Genomic DNA, 25,059 nt, shown 5'->3' on the forward strand with positions numbered 1-25,059 from the left:
GGGTCAACTGTATATGGTTTTTATATTATGGAAAGGGTGACATTTAAGTATCATTGGGTTTCTTAAAGTTAAAACCAAACTACATACAAGTAATATAATGAACTGAGAATTTCCTGCTCTGGAATAGTTTATGAGACCCTTGGTTAAGGTGCTTCATTAGCTTCACCTTTCCCCAGTTGAGAGTGTATGATTTCAAACCCATCAAGAGCTGAGGAAACACCCTTGACCAAGCCTATCAAGTGGTAACAGACACACTCTATTAAAAGCTATTTTGTTTCTTCTCTTCTACATAATTTCATTGTCTTATGCAACCACATAGTATATACATAAAACTATAGTTTCATGAAGTTCAACGTATTTGCCAGGATCCATACAGCTCAGAATACTCCCATAGCTGAAGGCTGTGGTTCTCTAAAGGATGATATTAATAAAAGATACTGTTGCTGCCATATGGTAAAAATAAGATGTAGAAGACCCCAGACCATTAAAGGGGACCATTTGCTACTTTCTCTGATGTAACTGCCATGGGATGGAATACATAATAGCTTCAGAACCAGAAGACCTAGGTGTGAAACACAGCCCTGCATTTACATGCTGTCATGATCTTGCCTATCCTGCTTACCTTCTGCCTCCTTGATATCGGAGTTGTTTTGAGGATTTTAAAAAGGATAATGTTTGTGAAAATACTTGAAATTATTGTAGAATACAGCAATTTATCTGAGGAAGAAAAAGAAGCCTCAATTCTGGAGAGCTAAACCCTTTAAAAGCTCATTCACACAGATTAGATGGTCTGGAGCAGTGGGTAGAGCTGGACTTAGAGGTCAGGTGCTAGAGTGAAGAGAAGGGGTTTCTCCAACTTGGCACTCAAGGCCATGGAACAGTCCTGCCATCTCAGTTGGGTATAAGCTTTCAATAGACTCCCCTTGGGAATTCTCAGTGTGAATCAACCCATCAGTTAGGAGAGAGACAGTTTAGCCAGATGTGTGCACTCAGTCTCTCAGTCATGTCTGACTCTTTGTGACCCCATGGACTGTAGCCTGCCAGGCTCCTCCCTCCATGGGACTTTTCAGGCAAGAATACTGGAGTGGGTTGCCATTTCCTCTTCCAAGGGATCTTCCCAACCCAAGGACTGAACCCATATCTCCTGCATTGGCAGGCAGGTTCTTTTACCACTGAATTACTTGGGAAGCTTCAGCTAGATGGCTCCCTCTATTACGGGAAGTCTTTGCCACATTACTGTCAATACCCAGCAATGCTGAATAGAGTGGGCAGCAGGTTGCAGACCCACAAAGCAATGCTCAGCCAGGGGCCTGCAGGGGGTCTGAACTGGTCCTGTGTGCCCTGTCAGGTGCTGAAGGAACATCTTATTTCTGTCTTTCTGAGCAAGGTGGCCCTGACCAGGAGAAGAGCCACCTAGTCAACTAAAGGGAGAGACATTCACCTTATTACAATCCATTGCTAAATCTGTAGCACTACTTCTTTCAGAGATAAACAAGTCTCTGAAGCACATGTGAGTGCTGTGTGCGTCATGGTCATCCAAATCTTTCAAGATTGGGCAGGACACTGTTTCCTCATTTGTGTTTTGAGAGCATTAATCCTATGAAATGCTCTGGACAGTCTTCCTGGTATCACATTTCAAAAATATTTTCTACATTCTTCAGCTAGAAGGGTCATATTGCCCCTTATACACATGAAAAGGCCCTGAAAAACCTTGAAGTTAAGAAAAACAAAATCTAATTTTATTTAACCAAACTTCTTTTAACAGGCAACATTATCTGGCAGTTAAGAATGGGAGGTATGGGTGTCTACAGCCAGGCTTTGAACCATATGTTCTTCCACTCACCAGCTGTATAAGCGTGGGAAAGTTAATCTCTCTGGCTCAGTTTTCGTGCCTGTGAAATGGGAATAATAATACATCTTCCTCATGGTGTTTTTCATGAAAATGAAATGAGCTAAAAAATACAGATCGCTGAGAACAGGGTCTAGAATACAGAAAGCACTGAATAAATATTAGCTATCTGATGATTAACTGTTTTCTAAGACACTTACTTATATTCTAAGCAACTTGTGTCCCATGGGATAGGGAAACAGAATAGGTAAAATCACTTGTAGCACAAAAAGTCTAGCAGAGGAATCAGAGTTTCAGTCTCCAATGTCAACTTCCCCTTCCTGTTTTTTATTTATAAAAATAAGGTCTTTGGACTAGTTGATCCTTCCAGCTACAATAGCCCAAGATTCTAAAAAAGAGGCACAGAACCATTAAACCCAACGTCCCCTTCTCAGTCCTGGATCCAACCTGGGTACCTTCCAGAGACCTCATTCAAATTTTAAGTTGCCATGGCAAGACTTCAGGTTAAGGAACCAGTTGCAGCTCTGCAAGATGAATGTGGAAACTGCATTCTGTCACCTCCCTGCAGAGCTCCGAAACGCTCAGCAGGGAATCAAACTGACAGCAGTTACAGTGGCAGCAGCTGCCACCTACCTGCTCCACAGTCGCTTCAGCCCCCTCAGCCTCAGTTTCTGCACCAAAGTATCACTCCAATTTTTCCCCTCTTGTGGTCTCCAGGGCCCAGAAGGTGCCTGAACCTGTCCACTGGTCACCTACTCTGCTTATCTCAGATACTGCATGCTCCTCCCAAGGGCCGAACTCTTCTTCGCATCTTCCTCATTTGTACAGAGCTCCAGGCTGTAATTTCAGATACTCATCTGTGCTCAATCTTGTTGACCTATCTCAAATTTGGACCTTATCTTTGGAGTCCACCCTGTCCCAGCAGGGGAAAGCTGCTGCTTCTGCCCCAAGGGTGTCCTGTCCACACCTCTGCTTTCTCCTAGTTTAGTCTTTTGGAATTTTCTAGAATGTCAGATGGCTACACCACTTTGAATTTTACTTGTGAATCCATCTATCCATCCCTGGCAACCAACCAATATTTATTGAATGATTCCTACATGCAAGCAAACTTCTAAGTTCTGTTGATGCAATGATGAGCCGAAACATTCTCCCTGTTCCCATCGACACATATTTTAGTAGAGGAAAACACTCAAACTCATGTCTATTGAGGCAGTGATGCCATCCATCTTACTCTCCGTCATCTCATTCTCCTCCCACCTTCAATCTTTCCCAGCATCAGGGTCTTTTCCAGTGAGTCAGTTCTTCACATCAGCTGGCCAAAGGATTGGAGTTTAGGCTTCACCATCAGTCCTTCCAATGAATATCCAATGATTTTCTTTAGGGTTGACTGGTTGGATTTCCTTGCAGTCCAAGGGACTCTCAAGAGTCTTCTCCAACACCACAGTTCAAAAGCATCAATTCTTCTGTGCTCAGCTTTCCTTATGGTCAAACTCTCACATCCATACATGACTACTGGAAAAGCATAGCATTGACTAGATGGACCTTTGTCAACAAAGTAATGTCTCTGCTTTTTAATAAGCTGTCTAGGTGGATCATAGCTTTTCTTCCAAGGAGCTAACATTTTTTGATTTCATGGCTGCAGTCACCATCTGCAGTGATTTTGGAGCCCCCAGAAATAAAGTCAGCCACTGTTTCCACATCTATTTGACTCATCTATCTGAAGTGGTGGGACCAGATGTCACGTTCTTTGTTTTCTGAATGTTGAATTTTAAGCCAACTTTTTCCACTCTCCTCTTTCACTTTCATCAAGAGGCTCTTTAGTTCTTTTTCACTTTCTGCCATAAGAGTGGTGTCACCTGCAAATCTGAGGTTATTGATATTTCTCCCAGCAATCTCAATTCCAGCTTGTGCTTCATCCAGCCCGGCATTTTGCATGATGTACACTGCATATAAGTTAAATAAGTAGGGTGACAAAATGCAGTCTTGACTTATTCCTTTCCCGATTTTAAACCAGTCTGTTGTTTGTTCCATGTCCAGTTCTACTTGCATATACAGTTCTACTTGCATATGCAGTTCACCTGCATATAGATTTCTCAGGAGGCAGGTCAGGTGGTCTGATATTCCCATCTCTTGAAAAATTTTCCACAGTGTCTTGTGATCCACACAGTCAAAGGCTTTAGCATAGTCAATAAAGCAGAAGTAGATGTCTTTCTGGAACTCTCTTGCTTTTTCAATGATCCATTGGATGTTGGCAATTTGATCTCTGGTTCCTCTGCCTTTTCTAAATCCAGTTTGAACTTCTGGAAGTTCACGGTTCACGTACTGTTGAAGCCTTGCTTGGAGAACTCTGAGCATTGCTTTGCTAGCATGTGAGATGAGTGCAACTGTATGGTAGTTTGAGCATTCTTCGGCATTGCCTTTTTTTGGGATTGAAATGAAAACTGACCTTTTCCAGTCCTGTGGCCACTGCTGAGTTTTCCAAATTTGCTGGCATATTGAGTGCAGCACTTTCACAGCATCATCTTTTAGGATTTGAAATAGCTCAACTGGAATTCCATCACCTCCACCAGCTTTGTACGTAGTGATGCTTCCTAAGACTCACTGGACTTCGCATTCCAGAATGTGTGGCTCTAGGTGAGTGATCACACCATTGTGGTTATATGGGTCATGAAGATCTATTTTGTATAGTTCTTCTGTGTATTCTTGCCATGTTTTCTTAATATCTTCTGCTTCTGTTAGGTCCATACCATTTCTATCCTTTATTGTGCCCATCTTTGCATGAAATGTTCCCTTGGTATCTCTAATTTTCTTGGCGAGAGCTCTAGTCTTTCCCATTCTATTGTTTTCTTCTGTTTCTTTGCATTGATCTCTGAGGAAGGCTTTCTTATCTCTCCTTGCTATCTTTTGGAACTCTGCATTCAAATGGGTATATCTTTCCTTTTCTCCTTTGCATTTAGCTTCTCTTCTTTTCTCAGCTATTTGTAAGGCCTCGTCAGTCAGACAACCATTTTGCCTTTTTGCATTTCTTTTTCTTGGGGATGGTCTTGATCACTGCTTCCTGTACAATGCCATGAACCTCTGTCCACAGTTCTTCAAGCACTCTATCAGATCTAATCTCTTGAATCTATTTGTCATTTCTATTGTATAATCATAAGGGATTTGATTTAGGTCATACCTGAATGATCCGGTGGTTTTCCTTACTTTCTTCAATTTAAGTCAATATTTGACTTAAATTGACTTCTTCTTTCAATTTAAATTGACTTTCTTCAATTTAAGTCAATATTTGACTTAAACTGACTTGTTGCCAATATTTGGCAACAAAGAGTTCATGATCTGAACCACACATGATCTGAGTCCGCTCCTGGTCTTGTTTTTGCTGACTATATAGAGTTTCTCCATCTCTGGCTGCAAAGAATGTAATCAATCTGATTTCGGTGTTGACCATCTGGTGATGTCCATGTGTAGAGTCTTCTCTTGTGTTATTGGAAGAGGGTGTTTGCTATGACCAGTGCATTCTCTTGGCAAAACTCTGTTAACCTTGTCCTGCTTTGTTTTGTACTCCAAGGCCAAAGTTGCCTGTTACTCCAAGTAGCTCTTGACTTCCCACTTTTGCATTCCAGTCCCCTATAATGAAAAGGACATCTTTTTTGGGTGTTAGTTCTAGAAGGTCTTATAGGTCTTCATAGAACTGTTCAACTTCAGCTTCTTCAATATTACTGGTCGGGGCATAGACTTGGATTATTGTGATATTGAATGGTTTGCCTTGGAAACGAACAGAGATCATTCTGTCATGCTTGAGACTGCACTCAACGACTGCATTTTGGACTCTTTCATTGACCATGATGGCTACTCCATTTCTTCTAAGGGGTTCTTGCCCACAGTAGTAGACATAATGGTCATCTGAGTTAAATTCACCCATTCCAATCCATTTTAGTTCACTGATTCCTAAAATGTCTATGTTCACTCTTGCCATCTCCTGTTTGACCACTTCCAATGTACCTTGATTCATGGATCTAATATTCCAGGTTCCTAAGCCATATTGCTCTTTACAGCATCGGACTTTACTTCCATCACCAGTCACATCCACAACTGGTTGCTGTTTCTGCTTTGGCTCTGTCTCTTCATTCTGTCTGGAGTTATTTCTCCACTGAATTCTAGTAGCATATTGGGTACCTACTGACCTGGGGAGGTCATCTTTCAGTATTTTATCTTTTTGCCTTTTCTTACTGTTCATGGGGTTCTCAAGGCAAGAATACCGAAGTGGTTTGCCATTCCCTTCTCCAATGGACCACGTTTTGTGAGAACTTTCCATCATGAACCGTCCATCTTGGTTGGCCCTACACAGCATGGCTTATAGTTTTACTGAGTTAGACAAGGCTGCGGTCCTTGGATAGTTTTCTGTGATTGTGGTTTTCATTCTGTCTGCCCTCTGACAGAGAACGAAAAGAGGCTTATGGAAGCTTCCTGATGGGAGAGACTGACAGATGAAGTGAGATCTGAAAAACAAGAGGACCCAGCCTTGCAAAGGTCTTGTCCAGAGTGTTCTCCTGCAAGCACAGGGCAGTGCAGCTGGAACAGAGCGAGAGGGAGTGAGTAGATGAGACAGGGGACAGATGTTGCCGGCCCATGGAGGTCTAGATTAAGGAGCCTGAATTTTGTTCTCATTGTGATAGAAATCAACTGTAAGCAGGGAGTGACATGGTAAATCCATCCTTCTTCTTGGGGCATGTGTTCCCAAACAATACAACTATAGTATGTGCTTAGCAATACATCAGTGATTCTCAACCAAATTCTACATTCTGTTTGCTCATCATCATACCAGGGATATTAAGATACTGGACCAGGGCTGAAGTGAAAATTATAACAAAACTACCCAATGATATCCCTGTTAGGCTGGGAATTACACTGCAATTTAAGAACTTAAGAAGTTAGAATTTCAGATACATTATTAGCTCTAACTAATAAGTCAGTCCTTCTGGGATTTGCTAGTGATAAGAGCTCAGGCAGCAGTGCAGTCTGAATGAATAACATTTTTACAGAAAAAGCAGGATTGCTCACAGTAACTTACTCGGCCTGGAAAGTTAGAGAACTGAAAATGTAACGATGGTATCTTTAACAAGTGTCATCCTACTACTTTATAGCTCTTGCCAATACAGGCCTTTAAAAAAAAAAAGTATACTAAAGTGAGTTTCCAATTGAAAAGATCAATGCAGGCAACATTAACAGCCCCATTCCTTGCCATTGTAATAAATGATGAGGTAGGTGTTTCAAAGATGAAAAAGCAGAGCATCCCTTTCTAATCTTGACAGACATCCTACCCTCTTCACTGATCCTGTATCTTGGAGTGAAGACCTGCATAGGGAAGTTGATTCCTGCAGTGTTCCTGGTGAGTCTTTCCAGGGGTAGCAGCAGGGACAACATCTCTTTAGCAGACACTGTTCACGAACCTGTGCCTAGCTTATCTATACCACTGAAACTGGGAAAGCATGTGTGCTCCTGACAATTATATTTGGCAAATGGACTGAAATCAGTCACTAACAAGGGGGCAGTCAGCAATTAACATCCTGACGGCGAGAGCTCCTGTGATGAGAGGTGCCAGGAGCAAATGCTGATGGTACCTAGGGTGGGCCAGGCTTTTGTGCCTGTGTGTGTATGTGTGCTCAAGGTGAGATCCTCGAAGGGAGCTGGGTTTCCTCCATCTCCTGTAGAAGATATACAGTTGGGCCTCCTCTCAAATCCCCCATGCCTGGCTTAGATTACTCTTTTACCTTTAATCTCTTTAAGACTTGTGTGGAGGATACTTTGTAATAAAACGACTCTCAATTTATATCACCCATGGATGACTGTTCTATCTCCCCAATAGGCTATAAAATCCTTCAAGTCCGAGTCATCTCTTTTGCTCCCCACTCACCTGTCATATAAAAACAACCAACAGTGTAGGAGGGAGTGAAATAAAACATAATTGTCTTCCGCCTCGCTCCCCAAAGATAACCACTATTAAGTTCCTTGCATCTCCCATAAAAGTTTGCGGGCAAACTTCTATGTTATTCAGTGTTCAATCCAAGGAGCAAAACTTAGAAGAAATATGGATTGATACATAGAATTTCAAATCAGTTCCAGTTCAGGGCAGTATGTGTGCACGTGTGCTAAGTTGCTTCAGTCTTGTCTGACTCTGTGACCCCATGGACTGTAGCCCACCAGGCTCCTCTGTCCATGGGATTCTCTATGCAAGAATATTGGTGTGGGTTGCCATTTTCTTCTCCAGGGGATCTTCCCAACCCAGGGATTGGACCCACATCTCTTAAGTCTCCTGCATTGGCAGGCGGATTCTTTACCACTAGCACCACCTGGGAAACCCCACAGGGAAGTAGACAAATAAATAATTATAAATTAGTACTAATTAATTATAAATTAGTACATCAGTACATAAAAGGGGTGTACATAAATTATACATAAATTAGTACATAATTAGGTCTTCCCTGGTGGCTCAGTCGGTAAAGAATCTGCATGCAATGCAGGAAACCCCAGTTTGATCCCTGGGTCAGGAAGATCCCCTGGAGAAGGGAACGGCAACCCACTCCAGTATTCTTGCCTAGAGATTCCCATGGACAGAGGAACCTGGCAGGCTACAGTCCATGGGGTCACAAAGAGTCAAACACGACCAAGTGACTAACACTTCAAGGGGTATAGTGGACATTCCAAGGTAGATGAGACCACTCGGTTATCACAGCACAAGCCTGGCAAGTCCAGCTCTGTCTCTAACATGCTGGCTGTTCTCTGGCCAACTGACTCCATCTCTCTGTATCTCAGTTTCCTCTCCTACAAAATCAGAATCTGTTCTCTATAGTCCTTGAATCCAAGAACTTGGAAGTAACAGTTGAGTAATGATAAATACAAACAGGTATGCCACAGCCAAAGTCTGGAATGTGTTATCAGGAAGACAATCACAAAGACAATCAATGTAACAGAATTCCAGGAGAATACAGTTGCAAATTATTATGGAACAGTTATTACTATTTTTAACTAAATTCCTGAGCTGTAATTCACAGGAAAACCCACATCATGTTTTAACACAGAGATGCACCAAACAATATCCTCTGATTCGGAAGTTATCTTAGGCCATCAGCAACTCTTCACAAGTAGAAACAACAACTCAGATTCACTCATTTCTCAGCAATGCATGTGGCCTGCTCACCAGCAGTAGAGGGCTTGGGAATATTTTTCCATTGCTGAGAGTTAGACATAAGCTCAATAACATTTGGTAGCTACAGGGTCACACCTGAAGTGACTAGTCAACATCTGAATTCTCATATGCCACCTTGGTGACAACTAGCTGACTACCAGGGAGGGGGTCTTCCTAGTGGTCAGTCTACATGTGATGTTGTTTGACCACATCCAATACCAGGAGCACAGATAAATCTCAGAGGAGGGAAGGACTGGGACAGAGGAAAAGAGAGTGGGTAGAACATGATCACTGTTAATCCTCCATTCAGCAATGTGACTGCAAGCTAAAAGCAGATGACACTAATGATGGCTGAAAATCCTTGTTCTAGGGCAAAGCTGGGAAAAGGGAAGTAGCATTCACAAGTGTCTTTGCTGAATGTTCTTGCCTTTTCTCTTGGAGGCAGGAAAGACGGAGATAAAGAGAACCAATCCTGGGGTTAGGGAGATATGGGTTTGGCCACTACTTGACAATTACCTTATCAGTTTTGAGGTTCCATTTGTCCATTTACTTAGAATGAGTCAGAGAAGGCAATACTTGCATTATGTTTATGATTATGTGAAAATGTACCTTTCCATGGGCTGTTCTTATGAAAGTCAGGATCCTTAAAACACAATGACAAGTCAAACTGAGAAATGACACCCTCAAGGAACCAGTCCTTACCTGGAAAGAATTCATACAGCGGAGGGATGGAGGCAGTGTGGCATTACTCTTCGACAGTATCAACAGCAGCTCCAGGCAGGTTGTAGAGGGCAGGGTGAGGGAGTGTACGCTGAGGTCATTTTCCCACAAGCTGGAGAGCCTGAAACACACAGATTTGTGCAACTTCGTCATTCCATTCAGCCAGAAGTATTTCAAACATCTGATATAAGGAGAAAACTTTCTGCTGTGGGAGAGAAAGAGCAATGTACAAGAAACAGAAATAAAACGGTTATACTAAAAATTCAGAGAACATCAACAAGGCATTCTTCTAGTGCTTCTGATATAAAACAAATGAATAAGGCAATTTTTTTCAGGTCAACATCTCATACTCAAAGGTGAAGAGTCATATGAAATGCAGTCTTATTTGTGAGGGATCTATGCAGGGGGTGCTAATATAACACACTGAATGCTTCCTTTGTTCTATGTGCTGTCTCACATGCAGTATCTTGTTCAACCCCCAGATGCTATGACGTGGAACAATTGTTATCCCATCCTCCAGATGTAGAAATTGTTTCTGACCTGGATATGCCTTATGAAATATCTAGTTCTGCTTTTTTCAAATACTTAAAACGTGACAGAATCCTTTTATTAAAAAAGCTTGTAAAAGCCCTGTTCGTAATGCAAACAAGAGCAAAGCTGCTCTGTTGGAAGGGGAAAGGTCGGCAGGAGGCCTCACTTCATCTGCCACAGAGGCCCACGGGGCAGCTTTGCTACTCCCTGTGGAACCTACTCGAAATTCCTCTCACAGCAACATGAGGGAGCTGAGGGCTAGAAAAGCAAAGAGACTTGTCTGAAATGAGGCAGATGTTTAGAAAATACTATGGCTGGCTCTGGATCCTGGTTTCCTAACTTCAGAATCAGAAGGTGTTCTCTATAGTCCTTGAATCCGGGACCCCCATCTAGTGCTTAAGCAAAGGGAAAATCAGGAAAGCATTAGGAGAAAACAACACAGTAACAAGAGTGCGAGTCTTACTCTTATCAACTCTTCTATTTACTCAAGTATTTCCTGCCTGAGCCCCTAACCAAAGTGTCTCTTATCACTGTCTTAATTTTTAAAGAGAAACGTATGTGTATATTAAATAAATATATTTCTCTTTATATACACACACACATACATCACATACATATATATATATATATATATATATATATGTATTTGCCTTTCTCTAAACCTCTCTCTGTAAAGGCACCTTTAACGAAATCAATGGTGAATTCTGGAAGTTGAAAGAGCATCCGTGGTTGAGGGCATACAGGGTTAACGCTTTATGTGACAAGTCACAGCAGATGGTTTAGCTATATGGTCCACAGGTTATTAGGCTGATGTATTCTTGATGTGTGGTGGGGAGTTAACTCTTCTCTGAAGCATCTGTCTACTAGCAGGACTGGAATACAACACTGTCCACTTTCCTAAAAATGGCTGTTTCAGCAAGCTGAGTACCTTTTCTGTGTTTTAAAAATTACGATTTTATGTTTAATGGCTGTGTTATTCTTTCCACTTTTACTAATCATATAACATTCCCATATTTCACGGGAAATAAAAATCTTGCTGTCTCTGGTAAAACCCCAATGTCATACTAATGCAGTGGCTTGCAGCTCAACCTCTCCTCCACCCTCCTTAGGCTCCATAAACCACACTGTTCCTTTTCATTCCCTGAACTGATTTATACTACACATCCTGTGTCTTGCTCATACAGTCTTCTGAACCTGGAAGGTTGTTATCTTTCCTGGTGAACTTCTGTTCACCCTGCAAGATCCACTTAGGTATCACTTCCTTGGGGACATCCTCCCTTTTCCCTTACGAGAATTAACTACTTGCTTCACTCCACACTTGTACCTATTACAACACTTCACCACCACCCTCCTTGTATTCTTATCTGGGATGTGTCTACATCTTGGATTGATCCTAAATCAGACATGGAAACCACGGCCTATGGATTTCTCTAATTCTGCAGCTAGTGTGGAAATAAAGATTAGTGTTGTTTTTCCTCAGACACACCTAGGTATTGACTTTTTGCTGGCTAAAAGCAATAGCAATTTTTCACTTTTATTGTATATTCAATAAACAACTTAAGTTTTTAGAATCTATACCCCCTGGCCCATCACCCACAATAGGTCGTTTTATTCTTGAGTTGAAAGGAAGCAGTGGCGCCTGCTTTTCATTGTTGTGTTGTGGTTGGTGATGTGCCCGCCTCCCGCTCTGAGAGACAGAAATGTCCTTGGGGCAGGGGAAAATCTGTCTGCTCTTTGAGACCCTAGTGCCTCACACATTATGAGCCTTCCATCTGTGTTAGTTGAATGAATAAACCAGTGGGTCCTTTGGTAGAAAGTGTTTAGCGGTTTTGACCCTTTTTTTTTTTTGAGGGGTAGTGATAGTGGGGACCTTAAAGTATATACAGTAAACAGATATTTAAAAGGGAATCATTTTTATAGAAAGCAATGTTTTTATAATTTTCTAAATTTTGACTGTTCTTAGTCCATTGTTGTCACAGGGCTGTGTTACTTCTGTTTCTAAGCCAGGATTAGCTTTCTACAGTTCTTGTGGTGATAGCTTTTTGAAACTTGCTATCCGCACAGGAGATAGGAGAAAATAGCCATTACCTTGTTTAATCATAGTATTAAAGAGCTACTCCTGTACTATAAACAGGTTTTTGCCAAGTGTGGGTATTTCAGTTCCTTTTTGTAAATCCATGACATTTCTGTTTAATTCAGCAGTTTTTCCTCAGGCAGGATCTGGTGACACTTTGCACCTGGCTAGAGGAGAAGACAGGGGAAGGCAATGGCACCCCACTCCAGTACTCTTGCCTGGAAACTCCCATGGACAGAGAAGCCTGGTGGGCTGCAGTCCATGAGGTCGCTGAGAGTTGGACACGACTGAGTGACTTCACTTTCACTTTTCACTTTCATGCATTGGAGAAGGAAATGGCAACCCACTCCAGTGTTCTTGCCTGGAGAATCCTAGGGGCGGGGGAGCCTGGTGGGCTGCCATCTCTGGGGTCACACAGAGTTGGACAGACTGAAGCGACTTAGCAGCAGCAGCAAAGCTATTTTTATCCTGAATTTTTTTTAAGTTTCTTGAAAGGGTCTTTGCTTTCTCTAAATTGGATCTTGCCTCAACAAGTAACTGCCTTGGAGCAGGAATGTCCCTTGGGGACTAATCTGCAAAACTTAACCCGGCTCATCCTGTAAGGATGTCCCAAGATGAAGGGAAAACTGCCACTTGGACCAGGGCTGCTGTAGCTCAGAGTTAAGGCTCCTGCCAATCAGAGATCATCTTCATGCCACTTTCACTTTTCATCATTTTCCACTCCTCTTTTGCCAGTAATTATATTTGCAGGAGTAAAGGGAAATGGTGAATCACACAAATAAATTGTTTTAGAACAGAGTTAGCTTATGGTGAGAAAGTGCTCTCTATATTTATGCCTAATTTGGACAGGTTTTAAGCCTTAGATTGCTTCTGAGTGCCGTCTCACCTGTGCCTACCCATTCAGAGGGCCAGGCACTCTCCTGTTGGTTGTTGTCTCTAACCTATAGCAGCCCTGAAAGGCAGACCCATTAAAGTTGAGGAAACCAAAGGTCAGAGAGTTTAAGTGATGGTCCAACATCACACAGCTAGTGGGTGATGGGACCAGGATTCACTCATGCAGGCCTGATTTCAGAGCCTGCTGTCTCCCCACGATGTCACACTGAGGACACCATAAGCATTGTATCCTCTCTAAGAAAACCATGACTAGGACCAACGCCTGTTTTTTTGTATGTGAACTCTTTAGTTGTAAAAGATACAGTTGAAAGCATCTTCACATTTCTGTAGGAAGTTAGTTTATCGTTCTTAAGCTGCTGCTTTATTATACATATATTCTAAAATGTAAGAAAAGTGTACATCCGTGGTGGATTCATGTTGATGTATGGCAAAACCAATACAATACTGTAAAGTAATTAGCCTCCAATTAAAATAAATACATTTAAATTTTTTAAAAAAAGGAAAAAAAAAGAAAAGAAAAGTGGTAAGATGGGCATAGGGAAAACAGCCATATGCCATGGTAAGTGAAAAGAGTTCTACAGTGAGAAAAAAGAAATCAAGAGGTAACACAATAAATATAAGTGGTTATTTCCATGAGAGGAATATAATAACCTGGGTTTTACATTTTCTTCTTTCTTATTTTCCAAGTGTTATTTTTTATAATCAGAAACAAGTTATATTATGATGTTGATGTGATCTGTGGTACAGGAAAAAGAAATGTATTAATGCTGTTCTAAGGTGTCAACATACTGATAAATGGCTATGGTGTGATCCATCAAAGAGGACACTCAAATGGAAAATAAAATACATTAGTACTGTCTTGTCACCCACCAGCACGTCACCTTGGACAAGCCAAATTTCCTCATGAGATCTTAGAGTTTACACATAATCTATCCAATGTATCCAGTCATCAAAATTTACACAAAAGGACACATTCAATCTCACAAATGATAATCATAGTGGAAAAAGACAGTAAGTTATACATGTTGTTAGATTGATGCAAAACACAGAACCAAAGATCAAATTGCCCACATCTGTTGGAACACAGAAAAAGCAAAAGAATTCCAGAAAAACGTCTACTTCTGTTTCATTGACTATGCTAAAGCCTTTGATTGTGTGGATCATAACAAACTGTGGAAACTTCTTCAAGAGATGGGAATACCAGATTACCTTACCTTCTTCTTGAGAAATCTGTATGCAGGACAAGAAGCAACAGTTAGAACCGGACATGGAACAACGGACTGGTTCCAAATTGGGAAAGGAGAATGTCAAGGCTATATACTGTCACCCTGCTTATTTAAATTATATGCAGAGTACAACATGCAAAATGCTGGACTGGATGAAGCACAAGCTGGAATCAAGACTGACAGAAGAAATATCAATAACCTCAGATATGCAGATAAACATCACCCTTATGGCAGAAAGCAAAGAGGAACTAAAGAGTCTCTTGAAGAAAGTGAAAGAGGAGCATGAAAAAGCTGGCTTAAAACTCAACATTCAAGAAACGAAGATCATGCCATCCAGTCCCATCACTTTATGGCAAATAGATGGGGAAACAATGGAAACAGTGAGAGACTTTATTTTGGGGGCTCCAAAATCACTGCAGATGGTGACTCCAGCCATGAAATTAAAAGAGGCTTGCTCCTTGGAAGAAAAGCTATGACAAACATAGACAGCATATTAAAAAGCAGAGATATTACTTTGCTGACAAAGGTCCATCTAGTCAAAGCTATGGTTTTTCTAGCAGTCATGTATGGATGTAATGGTAACCCACTCCAGTGTTCTTACCTGGAGAGTCCCATGGATGGGGGAGCCTGGCAGGCTACAGTCCATGAGGCTGCAAAGAGTTGGACACGACTGAGCCACTAAACAACAACCATGATGTATGGATATGAGAGTTGGACCATAAAGAAGGCTGAGCATGAAAGGACTGAGGCTTTTGAACTGTGGTGTTGGAGAAGACTTTTGAGAGTCCCTTGGACTACAAGGAGATTAAACCAGTCAGGTCTAAAGGAAATCAATCCTGAATATTCATAGGAAGGACTGATGCTGAACCTGAAGCTCCAATACTTTGGCCACCTGATGGGAAGAGCTGACTCATTAGAAAAAAGAGGCTGATGCTGTGAAAGATTGAAGGCAGGAAGAGAAGGGGACAACAGAGGATGAGATGGTTAGATGGCATCACTGACTCAATGGACACAAGTTTGAGTAAGCTCTGGGAGATGCTGAAGGACAGGGAAGCCTGGCGTGTTCCAATCTGTGGTGTTGTGAAGACTTGGACATGACTGAATGATTGAATAACAACAAAAAGTCATTGTGGTTTTGTATTGTTGAATTTTGCTGTTTGATATTGGAATACATTCTTAAATACATGTGGCTATGTTATATATCATTTTAATGAACATTTCTTGCTTTATGTTTTTTTGCTAATGGCATTGTTTACCATTGTTAATTTTATATTTATTTTAGACTATAGAAATGGTGTTAGACAAAAAGCAGACACAAGTGATTTTTTTTTAACCCAGTTCAAAATTGGTCATAAAGCAGCAGAGACAACTCACAACATCAACAATACATTTGGCCCATGAACTGCTAATGAAAAATACAGTGCAGCAGTGGTTCAAGAAGTTTTGCAAAGGAGATGAGAGCCTTGAAGATAAGAAGTATAGTGGCCGGTCATTGGAAGTTGACAATGACCAACTGAGAGCTCTCATTGAAGCTGATCCTCTTACAAATACACAAGAAGTTGCCGAAAAACTCAATGTTGATTGTTCTATGGTCGTTTAGCATTTGAAACAAACTGGCCAGGTGAAAAAGCCTGATAAGTGGGTGCCTCATGAGCTGACTACAAATCAAAAAAAAAAGTTTTTAAGTATTGTCTTCTCTTATCCTATGCAATAATAATGAACCATTTCTCAATCGGATTGTGAGATGTGAAGAAAAGTGGATTTATACAACAACCAGCGATGACCAGCTCAGTGACTGGACCAAGGAGCTCCAAACCACTTTCCAAAGCCAAATTTGCAACAAAAAAAGGTCATGGCCACTGGTGGTCTGCAGCCTGTCTGATCCACTACAGCTTTCTGAATCCTGCCAAAACCATTACATCTGAAAAGTATGGTCAACAGATCGATGAGATGCGCCAAAAACTGCAATGTCTGCAGCTGTCATTGATCAAGAACTGGCCCAATTCTTCTGCATGACAATACCTGACCTCAGGTCGCACAATCAACATTTCAAAGGTTAAATGAATTGGGCTATGAAGTTTTGCCTCATCTGCCATATTCACCTGACCTCTTGCCAACTGACTACTACTTCCTTCAAGCATCTCAACAACTTTTTGCAGAGAAAATGCTTCCACAACCAGCAGGAGGCAAAAGAAATGCTTTCCTAGAGTTTGCTGAATCCTGAAGCACGAATTTTTATGCTACAAAAATAAACTTACTTCTCATTGGCAAAAATGTGTTGACTGTAATGGTTCCTATTTTGATTAATAAAGATGTGTTTGAGCCAAGTTATAATGATTTAAAATTCAGTCAGAAACCTCAAATACTTTTGTACCAACCTCAAAGTTATTCATGTTTCTACACAATTACAAATATTTGTGTGGTATGTAAATCCAAAATTTACCTTTTTAGTCTACTCTTAAATTATTCTGTGATTTAACAATTTTTATCCCTACTGAAGCTCAGAAAGGTGAAGAATGTTGTCCTGGTCACACAGTCAGTGATGGAAAAGAAACTCAAGCATGTTTCTCTCTGTCTAAATTTCATTCTTCTTTTATTATATCTTAAACAAGTCAAAAGCATACTAGATATTTTTTTAAAAAATTCTACACACACACACACAAAACTGAGAAATCCAAAGGCATATAACAGGATAAATTTTAGATATCTTAGAACATGTCATTTTTTAATAATTTGAACAGTCTTATTTTTTAAATCAGACAATCCAGCTGGAACTAATATGGCTCAAATTCCTAATATTCATCCTGTCCTTCTCCTCTCCCCTCCACTCTGCATTATACACTTTATTGGGCCAGGACTTATTTTTTAATGTTAAGATTTACATATTTTCTTTATAATTTTAATTGTATAAAGTATTCCTTTAATCATATGAAACATTACATCCGTGGATAAAGAGAGAAAGTACTACATGAAAAATGAAAATAGTTGTTTTAGAAAGTTAGAACTACAAGTAACTTTTCTCCAAAACTTGAGTTAATGTTTTCACTTGTTTTTGTTTTTTTTTTTTAATTTAGGAAGAAAAGAGATCAAGAAGGAAAGAGGAAGAAAATTCAGTTTATCTTAAACCAACTATCAAACACATTATGTGTTATTTAGGGTTAAATAACACATAACATTGTTTGTGTTAACATTGATTAAGCCAAAGATGATACTTCAGCTCAAATATCAATACAAATTCTATTAATGATAGCAACATTTAAGCAACAGGATTATAATAATCCAGAATTATTTCTGGTATTTCCTACAAAGATATCATAAACCTCAATCACGTTAGACCTATAAAATCAACAAGATACTTCAAATGGAATAATGAACTAAAAATCAACTGAAACTTATTTCAATTTAAACTTGTGATTTTTAAAGTACTGGGAGAGGGCAAGTTTTCCTAGGAGACCAGAGCTGTCAACCAGGTAACCTTAGTCTAAGAGATCAAATGCAAGCAGAGGACACACCATCCTTATTTCCAAACTTTCGTCTTGCCAAAATTCCCTAGAGAAGAAACGGTGGCCTATCTATTTTTAAAGAGACAATGAGAAGGGAGAAAAAAGTCACCTCTAATAAAAATGGTGAAATTGAGACTGAATCAGACACCAATCAATATTAAGAAAAGAACCTGAGAAAATAGAAAGGTGATATATAGTCTTCTAGGAAACATAGGTCATTTAATGTAACAAAGGCAAAAATGACAAAATAGAGATGATATAGTGGAAATAGTGTCAGACTTTATTTTTTGGGGCTCCAAAATCACTGCAGATGGTGATTGCAGCCATGAAATTAAAAGACCCTTACTCTTTGGAAGGAAAGTTATGACCAACCTAGATAGCATATTGAAAAGCAGAGATATTACTTTGCCAACAAAGGTCCGTCTAGTCAAGGCTATGGTATTTCCAGTGGTCATGTATGGATGTGAGAGTTGGACTGTGAAGAAAGATGAGCGCCGAAGAATTGATGCTTTTGAACTGTGGTGTTGGAGAAGATTCTTGAGAGTCCCTTGGACTGCAAGGAGATCCAACAAGTCCATCCAAAAGGAGATCAGTCCTGGATGTTCATTGGAAGGACTGATGCTGAAGCTGAAACTCCAGGACTTTGGCCACCTCATGCGAAGAGTTGACTCATTGGAAAAGACTCTGATGCTGGGAGGGATTGGGGGCAGGAGGAGAAGGGGACAACAGAGGACGAGATGGCTGGATGGCATCACCGACTCAATGGACATGAGTTTGCGTGAACTCTGGGAGTTGGTGATGGACAGGGACGCCTGGCGTGCTGTGATTCATGCATGGGGTGAGCAAAGGGTCAGACATGACTGAGCGACTGAACTGAACTGAATACCTCTACCAAAAATTACAATTATATCACGAATCCAACATACTGTATGGTATAAAAGAGCTCAACTTGAAAATATTTAATCTCATGTTTCTCATATTTTAGTAGTTGATTTGGACACTTCAGTCCCAAAAAAGATTTAAAAATAGACAGTTAATGAAGTTGAAATATAATATTGTTTATATCTGTAGATTCTTAAAGTTCAATTTCAAAGCTATAACAATGATAGTCTCATTAATGTAAGCACTCAAGATATTAAATCAGGCAAATGATCAAAACTTGGTGCTAGAATCATTAAAAAAAAATACTACCATTTAAAACATAATTTGAATTCTTATATATTATCAAGAACACAAAATTCTGAAACAACGAAATATGCTGGCATAAAACTCCACCATATTTAAATATTTTAAAAGTACTAATTTCTAAAAATAGAACCTGAAAAATATACATACCAACAACTGTTTATAAATTTCAAAATAATGTTCATTAAGTAATGAACAGTATTTCTTCGAAATTACAGTGTTTTCTTCGAAAATCACAGAAAAAAAATGAGCTTTTAAAAGTCAAAAATGTCAACACAATTCTTCAATTTCCTTTTAATTAAAAGGGCTCCAGAGAGAAGAGATTTTGGTACACAATTCCTAAAAGCTATGGCTTTCAAACTTTGCTCCTAAGACCTACAAGCTTGTCAAGAGAGGAATACAGACTTCTTATATGCGGAGAAATGGTCCTGCTTAAACAAGATACCAACAAAGCAATCTCAAAATTAAGTGTATTAATTCAAGTCAAGAGATTTTGCTTTTTTATAAATGCCTGTAATACTGCAAGATACCAGTTGTTGAGAACACACAACTGGCATTATCTTATCACTGAAGAAGAGAACTGACTCTATAAACATGCCTGGCAGAAATGTCCTAATTAGAAGTAATATCATTAAAGATGTCTTAATTTGAAGAAGTTCATCTAAAGAGGCCAGCTCTTCCTTCTGTTGTTGTTTTTTTTTTTTTTTAAACTTTCTGTCGTAGAAAATGTCAAGTATACAAAAGGATATCTGGAAGAAAACAAATTTAAAAATCTTATGTCATACTCAAAATTAAAGTCAAGATATACTAATGGCATAGGCGTAAAACAAATCGATAAAAAAGAATCTTTCCAGAAAAATCTAAGAAATTACACCAAACTCATAAACCATAAGGGATTTATATTTTTTAAAGTGGTATTGTTAATGAACAAAAAAAATCTTTAAAAGTTAACAGGCAGAAGGCTTAAACTATTGTGATACAAAGAACTATTATATATTTATAAAAGAACAAAAAATGCAAACTCATTTTTTAAAATGCTTTCAAGTAGTGCTTTCTAAACCATTTAAAGGTCACAGATCTACATAATATGATTAAAACTATGGACTCTCTCCCCACAACAGTGTTCACTTATACAAAGAGAACTTTGCACAGAATTTTGAGTGTTTCTCAGACCACCTAATTCCCCAAGTCTAATGACCTCCTTTCATAATCATGAAATCATACAATATATGGCCTTTTTTTTTTCTGGCTTCTTTCACTTAGCATGTTTTTAAGATTCATGAACCTGAGAATAAGAATCACCATTTTTTAGGTTAAAGTCTGATTTCTAATTTACCATTTTTGATAAAATACTTCAAAAGTTTCACTAATATTTGTGTTAGCATATCTTAATGAGTATAACCATTTAGAAAAAAAATTTTTAATAGCAATACAAATGTATGGTGACTATAAAAATATTGCCATCCTCTGAACAAATTTATACTATAATGAGAAATTATTTGTGAATGTTAAAATGAGGGAAGCTTGCATTTTTAAACCTAGAAAATAGAAAGATAGCAATACAATGTTTCTTGACAGTCAAACCAAAAAAGCTTATATTTAATTCATTTTAAAATAACAAAAATATCGATTCATTTCGATATTTGGCAAAACCAATACAATACTGTAAAGTTTAAAAATAAAATAAATAAAATAAAATAACAAAAATATTTCATTTATAACTAAAGTACTTTTTATTATAGTTTTTAATTTAATTTTTATTTTCTATTGGGGTATAGTTTATTTTGGGAGAAGGCAATGGCACCCCACTCCAGTACTATTGCCCGGAAAATCCCATGGATGGAGGAGCATGGTAGGCTGCAGTCCATGGGGTCTCTAAGAGTCAGACATGACTGAGCAACTTCACTTTCACTTTCCACTTTCATGCACTGGAGAAGGAAATGGCAACCCACTCCAGTGTTCTTGCCTGGAGAATCCCACGGACGGAGAAGCCTGGTAGGCTGCAGTCCATGGGGTCGCACAGAGTCGGACACGACTGAAGCAACTTAATAGCAGCAGCATAGTTTATTTATAATGTATTAATTTCAGGTGTACAGCAAAGTGGTACAGTTATACATATACACATATTCATTCTTTTTCAGATTCTCTTCCTACTTAGATTATTATAGAATATTGAGTAGAATTCCCTGTGCTACACAGTAGGTCCTTGTTGATTATCTGTTTCAAATTGTAGTGTGTTAATGTTAAATTCAAACTCATATTTATCCCCCCTATCCCACACCTTTCCCCTTTGGTAACCATATGTTGTTTTCAAAGTCTGTGAATCTGTCTTTATTTTGTAAATAAATTCATTCTTATCATCTTTTTATATTCCACATACAAGTGACATCATATGATGTGTCTGACTTTTTCTGACTTAACCTCGCTAAGCAAGAAGAGATAAGAAAGCCTTCCTCAGCGATCAATCCAAAGAAAGAGAGGAAAACAACAGAATGGAAAAGACTAGAAATCTCTTCAAGAAAATTAGTGATACCTAGGGAACATTTCAGGCAAAGATGGGCTCGATAAAGGACAGAAATGGTATGGACCTGACAGAAGCAGAAGATATTAAGAAGAGGTGGCAAGAATACACAGAAGAACTATACAAAAAAGATCTTCACGACTAAGATAATCACGATGGTGTGATCACTCACCTAAAGCCAGACATCCTGGAATGTGAAGTGAAGTGGGCCTTAGAAAGCATCACTACGAACAAAGCTAGTGGAGGTGACGGAATTCCAGTTGAGCTATTTCAAATCCTGAAAGATGATGCTGCGAAAGTGCTGCACTCAATATGCCAGCAAATTTGGAAAACTCAGCAGTGGTCACAGGACTGGAAAAGGTCAGTTATCATTCCAATCCCAAAGAAAGGCAATGCCAAAGAATGCTCAAACTACCGCACAATTACACTCATCTCACATGCTAGTAAAGTAATGCTCAAAATTCTCCAAGCCAGGCTTCAGCAATACATGAACTGTGAACTTCCAGATGTTCAAGCTGGTTTTAGAAAAGGCAGAGGAACCAGAGATCAAATTGCCAACATCCGATGGATCATCAAAAAAGCAAGAGAGTTTCAGAAAAACATCTATTTCTGCTTTATTGACTATGCCAAAGCCTTTGACTATGTGGATCACAATAAACTGTGGAAAATTCTGAAAGAGATGGGAATACCAGACCACCTGACCTGCCTCTTGAGAAACCTATATGCAGGTTAGGAAGCAACAGTTAGAACTGGACATGGAACAACAGACTGGTTCCAAATAGGAAAAGGAGTATGTCAAGGCTGTATACTGTTACCCTGCTTATTTAATTTCTATGCAGAGTACATCATGAGAAACGCTGGGCTGTATGAAGCACAAGCTGGAATCAAGATTGCCAGGAGAAATATCAATAACCTCAGATATGCAGATGACACCACCCTTATGGCAGAAAGTGAAGAGGAACTAAAAAGCCTCTTGATGAAAGTGAAAGTGGAGAGTGAAAAAGTTGGCTTAAAGCTCAACATTCAGAAAACGAAGATCATGGCATCTGGTCCCATTACTTCATGGGAAATAGATGGGGAAACAGTGTCAGACTTTATTTTTCTGGCTCCAAAATCACTGCAGATGGTGATTGTAGCCATGAAATTAAAAGGCGCTTACTCCTTGGAAGAAAAGTTATGACTAACCTAGATAGCGTATTGAAAAGCAGAGACATTACTTTGCCTACAAAGGTCCATCTAGTCAAGGCTATGGTTTTTCCAGTGGTCATGTATGGATGTGAGAGTTGGACTTTGAAGAAAGCTGAGCACTGAAGAATTGATGCTTTTGAACTGTGGTGTTGGAGAAGACTCTTGAGAGTCCCTTGGACTGCAAGGAGAGCCAACCAGTCCATTCTGAAGGAGATCAGCCCTGGGATATCTTTGGAGGGAATGATGCTAAAGCTGAAACTCCAGTACTTTGGCCACCTCATGCAAAGAGTTGACTCATGGGAAAAGACTCTGATGCTGGGAGGGATTGAGGGCAGGAGGAAAAGGGGACGACAGAGGATGAGATGGCTGGATGGCACCACTGACTCGATGGACATGAGTTTGGGTGAACTCTGGTAGTTGGTGATGGACAGTGAGGCCTGGCATCCTTTGATTCATGGGATCGCAAAGAGTCGGACACGACTGAGCAACTCAAATGAACTGAACTTCGCTTAGTATGATAATCTCTAATCCATCCATTTTGCTGCAAATAGCATTATTTCATTATTTTTTATGTCTGAATAATATTTCATTGTATTAATACATAGGTATCACATCTTCTCTATCCAATCTCCAGTCAATGGACATGTAGATTGCTTCCACGTCAGTGTTGCAATGAACACTGGGGTGCATGTATCCTTTCAAAGTAAGGTCTTCTCTGGATATATGCCCAGAAGTAGGATGGCTGGGTCATAACGTAGTTCTATTTTTAGCTTTTTAAGGAACCTCCATAGTGTTCTCCATAGTTGCTGTACCAATTTACATTCCCACCAACAGTGTAGTAGGGCTCCCTCTTCTCCACACCATTCTCAGCATTTATTGCTTGCAGACATTTGGATGATGGTCATTTTGACTGGTGTGAGGTGATACTTCCTTGTAGTTTTGATTTACCTTTCTCTAATAATGAACACTGGGAAAGACCCTGATGCTGGGAAAGATTGAAGTCAGGAGGAGAAGGGGACGACAGAGGATGAGATGGGTGGATGGCATCACTGACTCAAGGGACATGAGTTTGAGTAGGCTCCGGGAGTTTGTAATGGATAGGGAAGCCTGGCGTGCTGCAGTCCATGGAGTTGCAAAGTTGGACATGACTGAGTAACTGAACTGAAGTGAATAATGAGCAATGCTGAACATCTTTTCATGTGCTTTTTGACCATCTTATGTCTTCTCTGGAGAAGTGGCTATTTAGATCTTCAGCCCATTTTTTGATTGGGTTGTTTTTTGGATATTGAGCTGTATGAGCTCTTGTACATTTTAAAGATATCATAATCCCTTGTCAATCACTTTGTTTGCAAATATTTTCTCTCATTTTGTGGGTCATCTTTTCATTTTGTTTATGGTTTCCTTTAATGTGCAAAAGCTTTTAAGTTTAATTAGGTCCCATTTGTTTATTGTTGGGTTTTTTGGTTACATTATTGATATAAACATTCAAAACCTATAAACTTGCTTTAGTTAGTGAAAGAAACATGTATTTTCAGTGGAAGTATACTTTGGTACCAAAGTTCATCTCCTATTAACATCCCAGGCATCATCTTCAATTCTGCTTTCTAATATTTATAACACTGAGTTTTAGAAACTAGCAAAAATAAGTCACTACTTCAGAATATGAAACCCTCCAAAATCAGGACCTAAGTGATGACTGCTAATCTACACTGATATGGAAAGATAGTCACAATGTTTTCACAAGTTAAAACACACACACATACACACACACACACACAGAAGTAAAATAAAGAAAAATTCATATCGTTAAAATTAATTTCTGTAAAACAAAATCTTTTAACCATATCTTTTTGTGTATATATACATAAAGAGATATACACAAGGAGGAGTGCCAAAAATGTTAATAGCAGTCTCCTATGCAGACTGAAATTCTAAGAATTCTGCTTGCTTTCTTCAACTGTATTTTCCTGTATTGTTTTAAATGTTTACAATGAAAATGACTATTTTGATGATCCTATAAAAAGTTAAAGCTATTTTCACTTTGAAAATACATGAAACCTATTTTTGAATGTTTACAATAGGTGTTAACATTATATTAAGATATAGTTTTTAATGCAAGAAATCAAGCAAATCATCTTACAAGTACTTTAAATCTTTAAAAATGTACTGAAACTAACTTAATCAG

General features: G+C 39.3%; 1 protein-coding gene across 6 annotated transcripts in view; it reads right to left on the reverse strand.

Annotated features, from left to right (window-relative positions):
• The window catches only part of UBE3D (ubiquitin protein ligase E3D), a 175,852-nt gene that overhangs the window by 71,781 nt on the left and 79,012 nt on the right, over positions 1–25,059 (reverse strand). For all 6 annotated transcript variants that reach the window (XR_009738402.1, XR_009738401.1, XM_061427301.1 and 3 more), the window contains one exon: positions 9,735–9,873. Coding sequence is in view for 4 of the 6 variants with exons in the window: in XM_061427301.1 (XP_061283285.1) it covers positions 9,735–9,873 (139 nt within the window). In the remaining 2 variants the exon portion in view is untranslated. The remainder of the gene's footprint in view (positions 1–9,734; positions 9,874–25,059) is intronic.

This window comes from Bos javanicus, chromosome 9, assembly GCF_032452875.1.
Source record: "Bos javanicus breed banteng chromosome 9, ARS-OSU_banteng_1.0, whole genome shotgun sequence".
Lineage (NCBI taxonomy): Eukaryota > Metazoa > Chordata > Mammalia > Artiodactyla > Bovidae > Bos > Bos javanicus.